The 19,579-nt window shown below is 38.5% G+C and overlaps 1 protein-coding gene across 2 annotated transcripts in view; it reads left to right on the forward strand.

The window, feature by feature from the left end:
* khdrbs3 (KH domain containing, RNA binding, signal transduction associated 3) overlaps positions 1 to 12,634 on the forward strand; it is a 141,621-nt gene extending 128,987 nt beyond the window's left edge. Inside the window, exons 9-11 of one of the 2 annotated variants that reach the window (XR_015779489.1) lie at positions 4,775 to 4,914; positions 7,069 to 7,123; positions 8,613 to 12,634. Coding sequence is in view for 1 of the 2 variants with exons in the window: in XM_042507091.2 (XP_042363025.1) it covers positions 4,775 to 4,866 (92 nt within the window). In the remaining variant the exon portion in view is untranslated. Of the gene's footprint in view, positions 1 to 4,774; positions 5,537 to 7,068; positions 7,124 to 8,612 lie in introns of those variants that run through there. The other variant, XM_042507091.2, reaches the window with a different exon arrangement.
* Positions 12,635 to 19,579: the final 6,945 nt, after the last annotated feature.

Raw genomic sequence — 19,579 nt, forward strand, 5'->3', positions numbered from 1 at the left:
CTTTGTAAAAAACTTCATAATTGGGTTTTAAGAAGAAATGTAATCTTCAGATCGGTCATAATTGAGGATGAGTGCCACTTAAACATTAAAAAGAATATCAAACAAGCACCCTTTTTTGTGGTATTTCACTATTAATTAAACTAAAAAAAAAAATTCAAACATGAAATATTGAAGTTAAAATGGATTTATTTAACCTGATTTTTTTATGTAAATGTGATCCTTCATTTGAAATATGTTAGCAACAGAAACCTTGTGCACTGACTTCTGGGATTTTTGAATTAAGTTTTTAACTGCAGAGAAATCCTAATACCAGATGCTGCCCTGAAGCGCTGATGATTCCTTACTTCAAAGGAGAAAAGAAAGTGTCAAAAGCAAGGAGAGACTTTAATAAGTTGATACTGAGGCTGCAAAATCACTTTAGTATCTACTTTCCTCTACCTTTACCTCACTAAAACTGCTGAAACCGTGTGTGATAGAGAACCAGCACCTCTAAGCAGCTGGTTAGGGTACTTATACCTTACCAACAGCAAGAGCTAATGCAAAAAATACAGAGATCAACGCATGTGACTTTTCTGTTCAAACTGTTTTCAAATCAAAACGTGTGTGAGTGTGTTTGTGTGTGTCTTTGCAATCAGTTCCACAGTACAGCTCAGTGTTTAAGGCCAATCTCAGTGACTTCTCTATGGTTTATTGTGTCTGGAAAGAGCTCCAGTCGCCTCAAAATTCACACAAAGTAAACACCACTGAGATAATGTTTAACAGTACTGTGTCAGCCTTGGACAAGATTCAGTAAAAAGTGGGCCAAGGTCGTACTTGCTGCAGAGTGCACTTGAACGATAGCAGAGCTAATATACAATATGATACAGTTGAGCATGCTGTTGGAGAGCTGAATTTTGGTCCATCTCTAATATATATAGTGTCCGTACCCTCAATAAAGGTGCTATTCAGAACCATAAAGGGTCTTTAGGCTTGTTCATGTTGGTCCAAATCTAATTTCTATTCAAGGCCAAAAGTCCAGAACGATTGGTGATACAGTGATAATATTGTGCCCAGCACCCACCCAGTAGCTCTGTCCTGCTCTGTCATAGATCTACTACTTGTTTGTTGATTCATAGGAAGATTTTAACTGTCGAAATTTTGTTGTCCTCATCTCTGTATTCTGAGGATATTGCTGTTTGAAATGTCTGTGCTTTGTGTCATCATGGCTTTCAACATGTCCACCCTTCACTACTCCAACTGTATCTGTGCAAAAACATGGCTTCTGTGCTGGATTCGGGCAAAATGAACAAAATGTTTCTCTATGCACTTGTCTATGAAAACTCAGTTTTCTTGGTCAACTTTTCTTTTCTTTGCACATTTGGACACTTTGACATCCTTAGCGCTCTGAACTCTTGTTAGCTGTTAACTAACTTGCTCATTTTTAATGAATTCCATTGAATTCTGACACGTGATGACTTCAGCGCCATATGCTCGCTGGCTGTTAATGTTGCCATGACAATGATGTCAAACAGGAAAGCTATTACTTTTACGACTTAATCTCAGGCCAGGATCGCTGTAACAATCTCATAATTTTCCATATAACTAACAATTTATTAATAGGTATAAAACGTTTTTTTTCAACATAGGATTGCACTGTCTCATCATGTTCCTAATATGGGGTGGGCTGAGTCCGGAGTCCAGACTTTGAGAAAGTCTGCTGTAGGAGAAACTTTTTGGTTCCTCATTGAGCTTTTTTATTAATGTTCAATTGGAACTCTTTCAGAGGGATCTTCTTAGAACCCAACATGAACGGTAATACCCAGAATTATCTGTGAAAGGTTTCACCCTTCTATGGTGTAAAGGTTCCACCCAGAGCCCTCTCAGGAGGTTGCATTCAGAACATTTCCACATTCTAAGGGTACTAACAGGAACCCAGCCACAAGGTTCTACAGAGAACTCATTTATATTCCAAGGGTTTAATCTAGAACCCACCCAGGGGGGCTCCAAAAATAGTGTCTACAAGTGTCTACATTATCATAGATCTCTCCTCAAGTAATAAATGATTTTAGTTTTTAAGGGATCTCTTTGTCTTACATAGAACCCTTGAAGAACCCTTTTGGAACCTTTTCTTATAGTGTATAAAAACTAAAAAAAATAGTGTATGAAACCTCTGCATGAACTGAAAAATTCAAAAGTAGAAGTTGAACTCTTTATGACAGACTGTGGCTCTGTTTTGTTTTGTTTTTTTTTACCATTTAATTATCTCCAACAAAACAGCAAATATAAGAATACAATGTTGATTTGGATTGTGATGGATTAGTTTGTGCATTTGTGTCTGCTGAGCTTCAAGCTCCTGACAAAGTCCAGCTCTCAGACACTTAAATGTATTATGCAAACAACTGAGATAACATAATTGTAATTATTAAATCCCCTGCTTCATTAAACTGACGTGTGTTCATCTCATGCTTTAGAGATTTTAATGTGTTTTCATAAGCAAATAAAAACTTTGCAAACTTTTCTGACCACACAAGCGGGAGCGCCAAGCACCTTCATCTCATTAGAGCACCGAGCACCTCAACATGAAATAAAAAGCCTCCGCCGCTGCATGGGTCACACAGAAAAAAGGGCGACGGTTCAAAGGAAACAGATAAACAGCGCTGATGTGCATCCTTGTTCTCGAAACACAAGGTTACCTTGGTCTGTTTCTTCAAAGTGACTGTCAGTGAAAGGGTGACAGGTTTAATTAAGGGGTATTGGCTATGTGCTGCCAACAGAGAGCCTCTACACAGAAAAAAAAACAAGCCTTTGTGAGCCTCAGCTCTAGGGAAGTCTCGGCGCTGGCTGAAGATCAGACAAAGGGTGCCATCGATAGTGGCACTTTTACATTGACAGTACCAGGGGGTGAACAGGGGCTGATTTGGGCTAATGGTAATTGTGACCTTTTTGCTGGGAGCCACTAAACGGCTCCTTTTCAAGTAGCTATTTGATCCTCTCATTCAATTATCTGAGATGCATCCTTCCCGGTGAAAGTCAAGCTTCTTGGTGCGAGTCGCTGTTTGTGTTCTGGGCTTGAAGCGGTGCTTTTGTTATGAGATGAACACCATCGATACCAGATAGGCCAAATGTTGTGTTAGGGATGCACCAACTGCGGAATTCTGGGCCAGTGCTGTTGTTGTTGTTGTTTATTTCATTTTTGTTGTTATTTATTTCTCCACTTGTGCCTAGGAAACAAAGATAAATTATTTCCAAACATTTTAAACGTAAAGTCCCTCATTAAACTTTCATGTTTTTCATGTTTCATGTTTTTTTGTGTGTTTTTGTGCTCTCCATGAGTTCTTTTATTTCACGAGTTCTTTTTTCCCCCTAAACAGCAGTTTATAACTTTTAGGGTGGATAATTGATTCCCAGATCCGCTCAGAACTGATCACACCAAACTGATAGATGAAAGGAGCGGCTGCTACATGAGAATGCAATTTTTTAAACACAGCAGAATCAACAGATGAGTGAAACTCATCTGTTGATTCTGCTATGCTATGCTATACTGCTCCATCTGTGACTAGAGCATGCTCTGCACTCCAAGAGTGTGTTTTATATATTTAAACACTGCTCCTTTTGAAAGGTCCAGTTCCAAAAATAGGAAAAATCTACTTGTGGTGGTAGATATTTAATTTGCCAAAAATAAGCACAAAATAAATCAGACACTGTCACGCTTTTTCTTGTGAAAACTTTTTTTTTCTTAATAACTGATAACTTTTTATTCCATTGAAAATACCGTAATTCCCTCTCTAATATCTATTTTCTATTGTGAAAACATCAACAAATTTCTCCTTCAGACAACTGCATTTTTAAAGTATCTTGCCAAAAACTACATTTTATTAGATTGAATTTGATCACATTATTAGTTTGTAACATAAAGCAACCTCTTTTAGCTGTTAGTTCCGGCCAATTTTTGCTAACAACTAACAGTAACTAGCTGCCCTCTTGACGATTTCAACATGGATTTGCTGGTACAATGTAGGATTATCATGACAAAAAATATGGTGCACCCCCTATGCATTGAAAGTGAATCTGCTGTGCCCTTTTGTTCCAACAGCATGCCTAGGAGTGTCTCTGTTTGTCCCAAAAATGTTGTCCTCTGGATAGCAGGACCCATTTAATTTCGATTTCTACTCTTTCGCTTGTGCAAAATTGTGAGACAATGGAAAAACATAAGCAACTGTAGTTGGTGAAGTTCATCTCATTTACCAGTGGCATTTGACATGGCGAATATCAGCCCATGCCGATGTCCAGACGATATATTGGTGCAACTTTTATTTGTGTAGACAGTGCTTCCCACAGATTAAGGATCTATGTGGCGGTAGTTGATGATGGGATGGAGGGCAGAAGCTACTTCCCATTCTAATTATCTAGTGTCCCTAAATCCTTTTTTTTATCATGTGTCCATTTTCTAAATTTTGATGTTTTTGTAGGTGCATTGAGTGGTTAAGTTTCACTGTTACTGTGTGTTCTGCTACTCCATCTGTGACCAGAGTATGCTCTTCGCTCTAACAGTGTGGAATAATGAATAACTTAATGGTATATACTGTATATTCTAATAGCTCTTATAATGAACAGTCCAGCTCCAAAACTATGAAATAAATATGTGGCAGCAGCAGTTGTTTTTATCGTGGAAGGCTGCCAAAAATAAATGAATGTGTGGGGAACCCTGTGAGCCTGGAAGAATTGCTGTGAATGAATGATTAAACTCCTCTGTAATCAAACCCCAATCGGTGTCTGTTCTTTCCTTCTTAATCAGGTCTGGAAGAGTGGGCAAACAATCGTGGCAAGGCGCCGCCAGCACGATCAACCAAGGGAGTGTACAGAGATCAGCCATACACCAGATATTGAACTGTTTATACAACCCGCACCTGAGTCCTCATGGCTGTTTCAACCCAAGTAATGGATTTTTTATGGACGCTCCCACCTTTTTAGTATTGAAAACTAAAAATAACACAAATGAAATAGCGAGACACTGAATGGATAAAAACTGGTTTCCAAATAAAAAAAAAATGGCCTCCCCTTGATTCTAAAAACATACTCCCACTGGGTAAAAAATGTATTAAGCAATTTAGTTAATTTATCCTTTCCCTCCAGGAGAAATCGACTGGACTTTGAGATTAAGACTCCATAGCACATTAAGTTTCTCTCTCAGCTACGTGATTGTGAAGAATGACATTGTACCAGGCTATTTTACTTGGTAATGATTAGAGAATCACTATGCTGTCGTACAATGTTTCTACACAGCTGCCAGTGCAACTTAATTTATCACCCTCTATTCTTCAAACCCTTGAACTGCGTGGTTGATCACTTTAAAATGTAGTAGCTTAGTTCTAGGAAAGTGCAGTACTGTAGATATCTTTTCTGAGGGGTAATTGGTGAAAATTGTGTCCCTTGTAAATTTTCCAAACTGAAAAAAGAGAAAAGTCATACTGTATACATATTGTTTTTGCTGTTTTCTCCTTTTTGTAAAATAATAGTTCTTTAGTGTTAAAGGGCTTATAAAAGCATGGTGTGCAAACTGTGGATATTGTCAGCTGTTTTATTCTGAAAAGCCTATGTAGTTGTGTTCATGATAATGCCCCCTTAAAACATCCACTTAAATAATACATCTATAAATAGCTGCTCATACTTTGTGTACACCGAACAACCAGAGCTGCAAATCAATTCGGGAGCTTTTTAATTTTGTGATTTTTTTTTTTTTTGAATTTTTTTAGATGCTCTAAATAAGTAATTTTGATGTCATTTTTTGATTTTAATACCAGATAATTTTCAGACTTTGTAGGCATAATAATCAATTTTAAGATAAATCACATGCTGGTGAATTGGTAATCGTTTCCATCTCCAGATTTGTTCAACTCTAATGATTTTGAGCTTATGTAAGCCCTTTAATATTTTTTTTTCTTCTTTGTTGATGCTGAATAAACATTTTGAAAGAAAGCACTTGTGTTCGAGAGAATAATTATGGACTGATAAATAAGACTTATAATTTAAACTAACAAACCCAAATGAAAAAAAAGCTCGAGTGTGGATCCACAAGATGGAAGCCTGTGATGAATGAAAACATGATGCTTAATAACAAAGTAAAAAACAAGATAAAACGACATATGCTCTGGCACAAAATCCAAAGTGGTAGCAAAATGGCATTACCAAAAAAAAAAAAAAAAACCTGACAAACAGTACAAACTGCAAATGGAAGTTTGTGACCTTGTAGTTGACCTTGGTAATCTGATAAGAACGGTTTCCTATTTGTATTTGAACGCCATGTGATGCATTTTGTTGGAAATCTCTCCGACTGAGATTTAGAGGATTTAGCGATAACGACATCGGCACTCCCGAAACCCTATCCGCTCTGTTTGTTCACATAATTCGATGTGAAGCGAACGCTGATCACGTCAAGCATCATCAGTAAACACACATTAACTCTCTGAGTGTTTACCCTGACAGAAATGGCTTTGAGCGCTGCACGAAAGCCTCCTTGACCTCTAGGGCCATGTTCAGTCCAGTACAGGGGTGGGGGATTGCTCTCTCTTCTTGTTTTGCTCTTTCTGTTCTCCTTCGGTCATGTGACCCTCTCCCAGTCGTTTAAAGAGCCTGCCTTTGCCCCGTCCATTAAAGAGACTCTAAATGACCCCCAGCTGACCTCCGCAGAGAGAGGATGGCAGTAGCTGTTTAAAAAGACCTCCGTCCCACAAGGTAAACAACCTGACCCAGTTTAACCTCTCCCCTAACGTAGTTGAACATAAACCCTCTCTAAACTTCAATGTAATATGTTTTCCTGTCTCTGTTAAGTCCGTAATCTAGCCACAAAGCTGGGAATAATTAGATATCTGTAACAAACAAACTGTAAAAATGATGATAAATAGCAGTAATATTTCAACGAACTGTGTAGTGAAATAACTTTATCCTAAGACTTTGATAAAATATATCCTCTGTTACAATAATTGAACCATAAAATATGATGTGTCTTGGCATTTGTCATAATATTAGTTGGAAAATATGTTTATATTGTGAACTTGCATGATCATAGTATTTCTTTATATTCCTTTCTAGGTTGATGTCCCAGCTAGACCTGGCCATCCGTCCAATTATCCTACTGGTGCTAAAGGTATGTTTTCTGCTTCATGTCTCAAATTTTTCAGATTATTTTGTAAATGCAAACATTAAATGAAAATATGGAGGTCACATAACTGTCAAAAAAATGACAGCACCAAGGCTGCATCTACCAACCTTTGGGAATTCTTTAAACAGTTGCCAAGAACTCTGCAAAAACATGGTCAATAGCTAAAATTCAGTTTTTAGATTACTGATAGAAACATGTTGTGACTATGGTATCCATAATTATTTTGTACATGCAAACATGACAATATATGGAAACAAGAGTCCAGTGAGGGTCAAATAGGTTAGATCTGATGAGCCTTAGGTATTAAAAGATGTACGATCAAACATATTGATCAAAACAATGCAGTAAAAGCAGTTCAATAATAATACCTGTAATGATTTAGTGCACACTGACATTATAATATCCTGAAAGTATCAGAAAATATTGAGTTTTCAAGGTTGGATCTGGACCTTGGGTTTTTTGAATATGTTCCATGATGCCGAAAAAGTTCAATGAGCATACATCTCTGATGATTTTGTGTTGGCCTGGCAATATATCAAAATAATATCGCTGTCGGTATATGAGACTAGATATCTTAGCTTTTGGATACACCCTAAGAGTTGTCTGTATTTAAATCACGATATATTATTTATCAAAAATTTGGTCAAAGATACTGTGATATTTGATATTTCCCAGCAATACTTTTCTGCGCAATAACATGATATTATACTGAAAGGATGAGTCCAAGTGTGATATCTGAGCTTTGAGGCAGGATGGGACGACCCTTCAGAAGTGTTGAAGAATTTCTATGCTGTCACCAGAAAAACAGAGACTAGCTTAATTAATTGTTTTTAAACGTATTTGTACATATTTGTGATCAAATAAACCATGCAGTATTGAGGTAGTAACAACAGATTTGGGGAAGGGGGGGAAACCTTCTATGATAGTCCAACCTGTTTAGCTGGATTTGAAAACCCTTGGAAAGCAGAAAATGAAATTTCCTACCGAGGACACAGCATTATCATGATATCAAATATTAATGTGCCCTTGAGGAGACTTGATGTTCTCCTGATGGATGCTAAATGTTAAAAATATTTTCCAAGAGCTTGTGAAATCCTTTAGAATTGCCTGTAGTTTGGAGGCTCCACCCTTAGCTCTCCTGTTATACCCTTCCACAATCCTCTCAAGGGGATTCCTGTCCGGCTGGACTCTCTGCCTCACTTTGTACCTACGCAATTAGTGCATAAGAGCACTCTGTGTCATTTGACCCACAACGGGGTCCCTGTTGCTGCACTTTGAAAATGACACTCTGTTCTTGTATTAAGTGGAAGAAATGTAATGCCTGACTGATTGCGTTAGCCCAAAAAACCCTTGAAAAGCAGTTAACAGGATGTGACAAAAGGACAGTCCTAAAAATGTTCTTCTATGCTTTGCTTTTTCCTTTTTTTTCTAAAGCTAATATTGTTCGTCTTCCCTTCTCTCCCTCTCTTAATAGACTTGACAAACTGCACAAGAGCTTCCATCCAACATTCAAGCCCATTCAGTGTCAAAACAAATCCCGAAAAGGCCGTCCCACCTTACAAAGTATCCCTCTCCCTCGTTGGCTAAAAGGTGGACTTTGAAATTTTCACAGTCTGGACTGAGGTTACTCCTGCGGGGAGATGAAATGGAGTGACCTGTTGAGATGTGGAAAAAAAGGGGCAAAAAGGTAATGCATGTATCACACGTCGCCATTCTGAGGAGAAAGGGAGGGACGGAGGAAACCCGTGAGGCAAATGGAGTTCCTCATCCTCTGGGACGATCTGTCGGAGATTATTTCCTTCAGAGCTTCTCCGGCTCTGTATACATTTTACATACACACAGGAGTGCTCTGAACTGACTCTGAACCTGGCCTGTGTCTTTCTTAATTTAGACTGTTGTTGAGAGGATGTGTCTACCACTTACATGAGACAAGGCCTACCAGGGAAGATGAGTAAATAAATAATGCAATATGCTAAGGGGATGACATCATACTTCTAGCATAGACACTTCCAATTTCATATTGTTATGCTCATTAACCTACATCCCATCTACTCCAATGAATAAATAATTCACCAAGTGCCTTATTGTTGCATTGTTATGACAGCTGTAGATGTTTACTCCCATTGCTAGAGTTAAAATATGGAGCTGTGCACCAGAAAATGTAGCTTTTTTTCGCTTCTTTTTTTGGTTTTCTATGTGCATCACCACGACACTGGAAAACACCAGCAGCAGCAGCAGTCACACACAAGAGTATAGTCTACTCCAGATGTATTGCTTAATCAGAATCGACTTCAGTGGATATTACAATTCCAAAATAGCTTTCTATTGGATAGAGAGCTTCATTCTGTCTTGTGCATAAGTCCAGATAGGCTGATCCGTATTCCACACAGTTGTATGTCCTCAGTGGCAGACAATAGTTTTCCATTAGGGGAAGTGATTCTCTCCGGGAGCCTCGGGCCAAGCCTCAGACAATAACGCAGCGACCTAAAGCTTGCATCTCAGGCTTCCGGAGTCGACTCTCATCACCTCCAGGGGCTGATTCCCCCCTCTGAGGTGGCTTAACACGACAGGCTTATCTCAAGTAAGCTTGTCTGAGTTAATAAAGTAAGAGCAGCTTATTTGGTTATGAATGCATACAAAGGAGGGAGTTGTGATCTGTCACTGGGAGACAAGTCCATTTCAGAACTAGGAGATAGATCGATGGGTCCAGAAACTTGAGTACAGGGATCAGTGGAGGTGTTAAAAAATAATTCTGAGGCTCTGGGGCAAAATTAGATATAGCTTAAAGGCTACAAAAAGCTATTTTCTCAACAAGTTTCCTATAAATGATGCAGCCCTACATCAACACGTAATGTTCTACCAAGGTTTTGCCGGTTTTGGTTCTTTCCATTGAGTATTTGTCTGTCCTTTCTCACAGATTTAAAGTGGCTAGGCATCTGTTGGAAAATGTGATGTCATGTATTTTTGTGCACCAATCAGAGGTAAGCATTTTGATCTAAATGTCTTTACAATTGTGGGGTTCTTTGCTCATGTTGCAAGCATTGTAAATCAAATCCGATCAAACCATACCCACTAAATTTTGTGTTTGAGTCGGAAACTCTTAGGACTAGTCGTCAAGAGTTAGATAGACAGGAGGAAATTTCCAAATCTTTGGATAACGAGACAAGGACCAGCCCTAATCTACCTGGTTAGTACTTGTTGCCTTTGTTGGTTGGACAGATTAGTTTCAGGCAAGAGGCACAGGATGAGTTAGGGTTAGGGTTATGGTGGGATTGGTTAGGGTTGGGGGAAGAATTTCAGCATAAACCAATCCGAGGAAGCATAAGGCAGGCCATTCCATCGCTATCCAAGGAAACAAAATTTCAAACAAGAAAGCATTGCCCTGGATGCATTCAAGGGTAACAAAATCCACCAACCACTTCTTACCCTATGTATTACAATGCAGTATCTTATTTTTTAACCCATACAAACGCCAATGTGAAAAACAAGAATTTGCTCATTTGCAAGGGGTTATTCGATAGACTACTTTTTGGTCAGGATCAGTAACTTGTCCACTGATTAACTGGGAAGTGGCTAAATTGTTTTACACTTTTTTTTTCTTTTTTTGTACTTAATAATCAAACTAAATATAACTTAGTAATAAATGATCCTGTGTGCAGTGCTGGTCCTCAGCTTTTGTTATATAGCTTATTAATTCTGGGTTTTTTTGTGATGAACATAATATAAATACTCAAGATAAGATTTGAAACCAATGCCGTTAATTTCCTTCCCTTAAAAGCAGATACAGGAAGACATAGTTGACTACTACAACCAACTTTCAATATTACATGCCCTATGTATAAGTGAGTGATGGTCAGTTATTAACTGCCATTTTTTTGGCTTAGAAATATATTTTAAAAAGCAATGGCTTTTTTGATTCTGTGAAGTGTGCTTATCCACTCCTCTTAATCATGTTCAGGATCTAAAGTGGCCGCCTCATGCCTTTTGTTCTGTAATTAACTGGCAGGCTTTCAATATTACTGAGATTAAAACACCCTGATCAATGTTGAAGTGTCCTTCTGTCTCCTTTGGAAGTGAGCACGAATGTGGCAACGGGTCAGAGTGTGTCGTCTGCTAAGTGGAAACTCAGATTGTGAAGGATCGATCATGACCAGGGCTTTAAGTGAACAGGGGTTCACGTTAGCAATAAAACAGAAAATGCACCGCTGTTATGATAACCAGTGGAAACTACAACCAATTTTTGGGGCCCATGTGGGTAGAAAATGGGCTGAAAAATGGGCCCTATGTGAGATTATCCACAGGATTTTCCACCGGGGTAGCCCGAGCAAAACCCATGTGGGGCCCATTTGGGTAAACCTACCAATGTGGGTAATTGGCATGGATCCTGTGGACAGTCCCATATTGGGCCCATTTTTCAGCCCCTTTATTTCCTACACAAGCCCCACATACAAATGTTGTTTGGGAATATACTCAACCTTTTCTTCATCTGGGAAATCTTGCGGTTGATGTGTATTTTATTCCAAGTTTAGAACAAGAGGTGACAGAAAAGAAAAGACATCAGGGCAAACAACACATTGAAAAAAAAAACCTAGCTTCAAGAGTGTGAAAAATAAGTCAGGGGTAAAGACAAAAGACGAAGCAAAGGGAGCACAAGGTGAGAGCAGGGACACAGGAATACAATGACTGAAAATCTTCAGTTAAATATACAAATACTTTGAAAGGAGATGCAGATAAACAGGAACAAAACTGGAAATTTTTATTTATTTTTTTTTAATACATGTGTCAAAAGTCAATTTATGTACTTGTCAATCATATGCTGTATATAAATCATGCTTCTCTATTATTTTCATGTGCAGTTTTGTGCTTATCTGGAGTCAGATAGTACTACATGTTTAGGTTGTAGACATCCGTACTACTAATAAAGTTTTTCTCTCGTTGATAACAAAAAATCTTTTGTCAGATTATTTTGCAGTACCCACTACAATGTGAAGCTCCTCTCCCTTTGATACCGCACTTCTAAGTAGGTATATGATCACCGCAGTGTGTCATGTTGGGAAACAAATCATAAAGGCAATTTCACTGTCGTGACTGTTGAGGATTGACACTCTGTAATGAAGTCGAAACTAAATATAGTTTTAATAACTCCGAGGGGGGAATGCTCATGGTGAGTTTTGGCAGTTGCCATGTTTTTCAAACTTCAAAAACCCCCACTACTGCAGGCATATTGTTTACCTTGATACGCCCTTGAAATAATAGTTGCAGATCAAATAAGTTTGTGTTGGAGAGGCTGTCTCAGTCTCCAACCTTTTAAATATTGTATGTTCCCCTCCGCTGCTGCCGTGGATACATCTCTCTCCTCATGTAAATGCTGCTGTTCTTTATTCTTTCAGCTTCTTTTTCTTTCCTCCCTCCGCTTCCATCCTTCAGGCCGTTCCACTTTGAAGTTATTTCTCAGCTGTGTGAAATTTCAGATTAAAGTCCATCTGTTCATGGACCCCCCCCACCACACACACACACACACACACACACACACAACACATCAATACAAACACAGATAGAAACAATAACATAACAAAAACTGCTTGTTGTTTTTAACAGGTCAATTGAGCGAGCTTTTCAGCCTCAGTGAATCATTTACATCTGACATAGGCCACTGCAGACAATGAATTTCTTATTTAATTTTTATTTATTCATCAGTGCAGAAAGGAAGCAAAGAAGTATTATGTTTTTGGTTTGTCTGTCCATCCCTGTCTAATGAATGCAATACCCCAAAAGAGCCCTAAGGGCATGTCTTCAAATTTTGCACAAATGTCCACTTGGACTTGACAGTGACCTTAGTAGATTTTGGTGGTCAGAGTTTAAAGGTCGAGGTCACTGTGAGGCCATCTGTCTCACTCTTGTGAATCCTACATTTTAAGAACACCCTAAGCAAAGTTTTTCAAATTTGGCACAATTGTGTACTTGGACTCTAAAATGAACAGATTTTATTTTGGTGGTCAATGGTCAGGTCACTATGACTTTGCATTTGTCTTATTCTCATGAATGCAATTTCTCAAGAGCATCTCATGTTAATTTCTTTAAAAATGGCACAAACATCCATTTCGAGTCAAGGATGAACTGATTAGACTTTGGTTGTCATAGATCAAAAGTCAAGGTCACTGTGACCTTGCATCCATCTTTTTTTGTCTTAAAAAGACATCTCAAGAGGGCTTGAGGGAAAAGTCCTTAAATTTGGCACAAACATCCACTGGGACTAAGGAATAAATTGTCTTTAATTTGGTGGTCGAGATCAAAGGTTAAGGTCACTGTGACCTCACGAAACATGTTTTTGGCCATAACTCAAGAACTCTAATGCCAATTGAGACAGAATTTCACACCGATGTCTTGTAGGATAAAATGATGAAGTGATAACATTTTTTATCTAAAATGTCAAAGGTCAGTTCATTGTAACATTCAAATGTTTTGCAAAAACAATTTTCTGGCAATTTCATCGTAACTGAGTGACAGAAGCGGAGACATTAAGTGACCTATTGAATTGGTGGCAATATAATCTTGGGTGTCCACCATGAAACTGTGCTGATTGTATAGATTCTCTGTGCTGTTGTGGGTAAAATGTGTGTGAAGCATTTCATTTTCTAAGGACATGCATGTAAAATGTAACTGTAATTTCACTGTTGCACTGAAGCATACAACTGCAAGGAATTATTTCTAGGGATATTTCTTTTAAAGTGAGAATAGCAACAAACTATATTTACCCCATGAAGCTGCAGCTGGTTTGTTGTCTTTTCCACTGGTCAGCCTGGTTATAATAAACTGATGCTTTCTCATGATATTCAGCCTCACCTCCACTGTATTGTTCGCTTTTCATTCCAGCTGCAGCAGCAGCGAGGGAGAGCCCCTCAGCATAAATACTCCCTGTAAACCAACTGCGCTAGCAGGGCTGGGAGATTAAAACAATTGTTTATGCTTTCAGTGCATACGGGGAGATATAAGCAATATAAGCAGGCAGAGTGCTCGAAATGAAATAACACAGAAATTATGCTATCATATTGCAGGCTCAATATGAGTAGACTCGAAGGGTAAGAGGATGCAAAGACACCATCAGGAGAAAAGTTAAAAGCCCATCACCTGTGCTGTTTACCTTAACACCTATTTCCACTCATGGAACATTGACCTTCTAAATGACATTTGCCTCCTGTTAAGCTGAGCGTGTTTGGCATTTAAATCGTCCTCATTCAGCCACTACACCTTAAGTCTGCCCGAGAACATGGTAAATAATGGGAAGAATCGATGTGCTGAGGAAAAGTCTGATTACACTTCACAGTGCTTTAATTGTAGTGTATTAGCTGGTACTGCATATTAACCTTGGTGAAATATTGTAACTACAAAATTATAGATGTTGTACTGACAGAGGTGCAACAGCATCAGTAATGACACTAATGCACTAAATGGTTACTTATGATGTACAGTAAAACCCCAGCATTAGTATATGACTGCAGCTCTCATTGTTATTGGCAAAGACATACTGTGATGTTCCTCATTCATTCTGAAGGTGATTAATTATTAGAGTGAGTAGTTTCATGTGAGCCAACGAGTTGATTACAGGGAGGTTGTGGCTCTAGGAGGAAGAGCAGGTCATCCATTAATCAGTTGATGGTTCCACCCCCTGCTCCTCCTGTCTACGTGTTGAAGTGTCCTCTAGCAAGATACTTAATTCCAGATTGCCCCTAAATTGCCAGGACAACATTTTTTGTGGCAATATGTGAATGTCTGAATAAGACCCTGTTTATATCTGGTGTTAACATGTGACTCAGGTGATTGGATTACAAGTGGACAACTCTTAGTACAAGTGTGAATGCACAAAATGTGTCCTCAATGCATCTTGAGATCTGTCAGACCACATGTGGTGGTTGTCTGGGCTGCATATGGGTACATTCGTTTAACAGTGTGCGCGCTAATCAGTCCTGGGATGCAGTAAGGGATTGCTAACATACTTCCTTATCCAATCCGTGTAAGTGGCATGGATAAGCAAACTCCCAGTTGCTGCTTTAAGATGCAGTAGCACTGAAGGACCATTTCTGAAGACGCTCTCCTCCAGCAAAAGTTTAGCCCAACGTCTGCTGGTTAGCACCAAATAAAACTGAAGAAGCTGTTTAATGGTTGCAATAAACTTGGACCAACTCCTCAACTTGTTGTTAAACCTGCTGCATAACATTAGCAGAACCAATTAGCCCTGTCAGTGTGTATGTTGACAGATTTTCCCTGGTGTGGAGCTCACACTCCTGCAGCAGTATTCTCCCAGTGACAGGGTGGTGGACGTACTACATCGTGCTAACTTATTTTTGTCCTATAATTAAGAGAAAGCAAGAGTAGGGTAAGGAGGGCTGAGCAATGTGTTGCATGCAGCTCTACAGTGATATAAGATTCAATTGATTTTACATATTTAAAAAACGTAAAATCAGTGTGGTGGTCTTGTTGATATTGTGGTGGGCTGCCACAAATATATCAAAGTATGGGAAACACTTTGAGGCAAACCAAGAAATTGGTGCTAAAGTGTTTGTATAGCCCGCAAACTTCTGGCAGATGAAAAACACATTCCAATGGCTAGAATAAATGTTGGTATTTTACATTTCTGCAAACCACAGATACGTTACATTTGTACATTTCTTACATAGCCGATGTTTTCCTCATGTTTCACTTTTCAATTTTATGTTGTGACAACACTGTGGATAAAGCATGGTTAGGTTTAGGCCTGAAAACTTTATTAGGGTTAGGGAAACATGTCTTGGCTTAAAATGCCAGGCTTGGCTTTTACCAATACATCTGACAATTTCCTGAACTGTTGTTAAAAAAAACCTGCTGTTGTATGGCCTCAAACAGTAGACTGCTGCTTGCTACTCCTTGGTGCAATGTCAATCAGGTTTCTTGCCATGATCTCAAAAATGTTGATATTATATGTTTGAAACGTATCTGTGGTCTGCAGAAACATGTATTTTCTTCTAGTAACTGGGCTGTAAAAACAATAACATATTTAGACTTTGCAAACAAAAATGGTGTACATTTTTATTTGCATGTAGCATGTAGAGCTGAAAAGTAACATCCAATAACAAGTTGTCACTGTAGATGCATTTGGAGACACAATCTATCACCAAGTGTAAAAAGACAGACTAAGAGCTGATCACTTGTGATTGGATCACCAAAGAATAAGCATCTTGAGGTGTAAACAGGCACTTACAGGCAAACTATAAAGTGCAAAGGCACTCTTAGTCGAACTAAACTGAGAAGTGCTATCACAGTGCAGCACATTAAGAAAGTGAGTAATTGTAAATGCACAACTATATCACGTAATAAAATGGATTTTGGTAAAAACCCTTCATTAATGACTTAATTAAAAGTTCTTATTAATAGCATATGCATAAATATAAAGTGTTGGTAAATATTTTATTAAGCATTATTAAAATCATTAGTTACAGCTTATAAAGCCATAAAGGACGCCTTATTGGAGGGTGGTACCAGTAGAACTTATGGTTTTTATCTCTATCTGTGGTCTCTGATGGTCTGATTTTGTCTCAGGTTTTGGGGGCAATCCCCAGGGCAGCGGGGTGAACACGACTCAGCTTTAGTGTAACATCAGTGTTGGATGAGATGATGAAACTGTCAGTGCTCCTTTCTCTCCGTACCCTCAGAATAAAGATACAGAGTTGGACCTGCTGACCTCTGGGATTGTCCATCTGTGGGCCTTTTTTATTTTTTGTCACGGTGCAGTGGAGGATTTCATGCACTTTTATTTTCTGTTTCAGACTGGCCTCCCTGTTCTTTTCACTATCTTCTTTCCATTTCTATTTTCAGTGTCATTCTCTTTGTTACTGTAGGTCAGCCTGATAATGTTGATGAGATATGAGTGAAATATAACCCTGGGTATCAGACCAGAGGTTAGATGAAGCTAGTAGCTGCTAGCTCCACTGTTAGCATTGGGAATTTGAAGACAACATTTGTGTCATGTATATTCAGCTAGGCCAAATGTAACTGAATACATTTACTACAGAGTAAGGTCAAGGAAAATGTGCTTAAGAACAACGAATGAATTAAGTACTATGATAATTGGCCTCAAGCGTGATGCACATCCTGGGGGGCTGGTCCATATAGGGAGGACATCGCACCCCAGTCTCATAGAAATGGTCACAATATGGACACAAACTGTTAACAACGCATAACATAGTGGTGGAAACTAAATGTGTTTAAACTGTGTGCTGCCAACATGAAAATAATGCCAATGCAAAGTCAGTTAGGATCTGTTATTGAGGTTGACACACACATTAAGTATAGCCAGAGTAGGGTGGCTGGGTTGGTTGGTGGATAGGTCAAAAACAACAGGCTTTCAACCATGAGACCACTGTATGTGTCCTATAAGAAACCAAAAGTCAACATAGTTAAGTGACTTTAAAGACTTTATGAACCATGCATGGATGATGATGACGAATGATGACAAATGAATGAACAAATCTATGCAAAGTACGGAAGTTCATTTCACTTCCACCTTGCATGTAGTTCTTTTAACAAAAACCATGATCGTTCTCTAAACTGAAACCTTATTTTTTTGTGTTGGTCTCTCAACCTAACTGAGTGTTTTTTTCTTTCACTAAACCTAACCATACTGCAACCTTTTCACAGTTTTAATGACTTTTTTTTGAAACAATGACCATTCATGATAGATTTTGCAAACTTTTTTTTGTAATCACAGCTCCTGATTTTCCCACATTTTGTGTTAATGTCAGGGTGGATAGATGGGTCAACAAAATATTACACTTGAAAACATTAGACAGCTTTTTGTGTCCAACCCCTCCTCAGCCTTGTTTATTTTCAACCTTGACTGTTCTTTTACCTTAACTATGTAATTTTATTGCAATCATGTTGACGAAGCAACCGTGACCTTAACTAAGTAGTAATTTCAGTCCAGACCCCAATGTTTACCTTAACAGAGTACTTCATTTAACTCAAAACAGGATAATTTCTTAAACCCAGCCAAGCCCATTTTGTGCTTGAGCCTAACCAAACTTCAGCCATTTAGTAGTCACATCATAAAATTGATTTATTAGCACTGATTTTTAATGGTTTTGGAAGGCGCAGACAAATAATGCTGTCCTGTTGAGAGAGTAATAGAGGCATCAGATCAGAAACACCTGCATGTGTCGTGATAGAGAATGTTGACAAAAGCCTTTTTCGTAGAATATGGAGAACTTGGCAGATTAGCAATTTAGTTTTTAAAATAATTTATCTGGCAACCACTTAAGATTCACCTTTTCACCCACAGGTTTGAAACCACTACATAAAAGCATAAGAAATAATAATTCAAATGTTATATAATTTAATATGTGATCCCCAACTGGCTTCCCACCCATATAAACGATGTGTTGAGGAGCAATATTGATTGTAGGTCACCTCTAGAAGACAAGTATATTCAGATTCTTTACCTCATGATTGATGTATATTATGGAGCATATATATTATGTTCATGTTTTAATTAGATATGAACCATCAAAAGGGCAAAAAAAAAGACATTTTATTATCTGTCAATTAAAAGAAAATCATTCGGACTTCAAGTCATTGCACTACCTCACACTGCTTTATGTTTCCTTTACCTTCGCGGTTGTAAAATCCCTGCAGACGGAGAAATCTCGTGTGGCTGCTCATCCTGAGAGATCATTGCATGTTATGGTGGGTCATTTTTAGGGCAAATACAATGAGGTAATTTGGTTTTAGAATTAATGAAATGGCCCCATTTAATGTGAGAGCTGTCTAAATGGTCAGGGTGGCTGCCGTCTGTGGGAAGGGTGAGAGGACATATATCAGCTATAAGGAAGTTTCCCTCCTCGCTTCTGGAAACAAGAGGCACTTTTTGATGTTAATTTGTCACATAGCTGTGTGCACACACATCCCAAGGGAAAATGATAGCGGGCCTCCCTCCCAATCACAGCCCCTACACTGTTCTACAGCCAGCCCCATTTAATAAATCACTTGGGGAAAAACATCACATCTCTGGGGTACCTTAGACAAGAAATCCTCCCCTGGAGTTCCAGCAGGGTCACGTTCATGCAGGAGTGGGAGAAATTAGCATTTTTTTGTCTTTATCCAAGCAATTCTTTACAGGGAACAAAACTGGGCTTCTTCAAATGACTTCCCCTAACGATACTCAAGGGTACACTGTGCTTTTACTGTCTTTGTTAAAGGACAGCTCTATCCTAATTTCACTTTTTGCTGTTTTTTTTTTTTTTTTCCCTAGCCATTTGTTGGACATTGCGACAGCCTTCACATATATGCCCTAAGAATAAAGCAATTTTAAACTTTTCTTGTTATCTCACGTTTGTTCACTGTAAAATCTAAAAAGTTGGTGTTAAAAGATCTAGGAAACTTGCAACCCATAACTATTAGTCTTATGTTATG

Source organism: Plectropomus leopardus, chromosome 17 (genome assembly GCF_026936395.1).
Source record: "Plectropomus leopardus strain MGB_pleo_1.0 chromosome 17, ASM2693639v1, whole genome shotgun sequence".
Lineage (NCBI taxonomy): Eukaryota > Metazoa > Chordata > Actinopteri > Perciformes > Serranidae > Plectropomus > Plectropomus leopardus.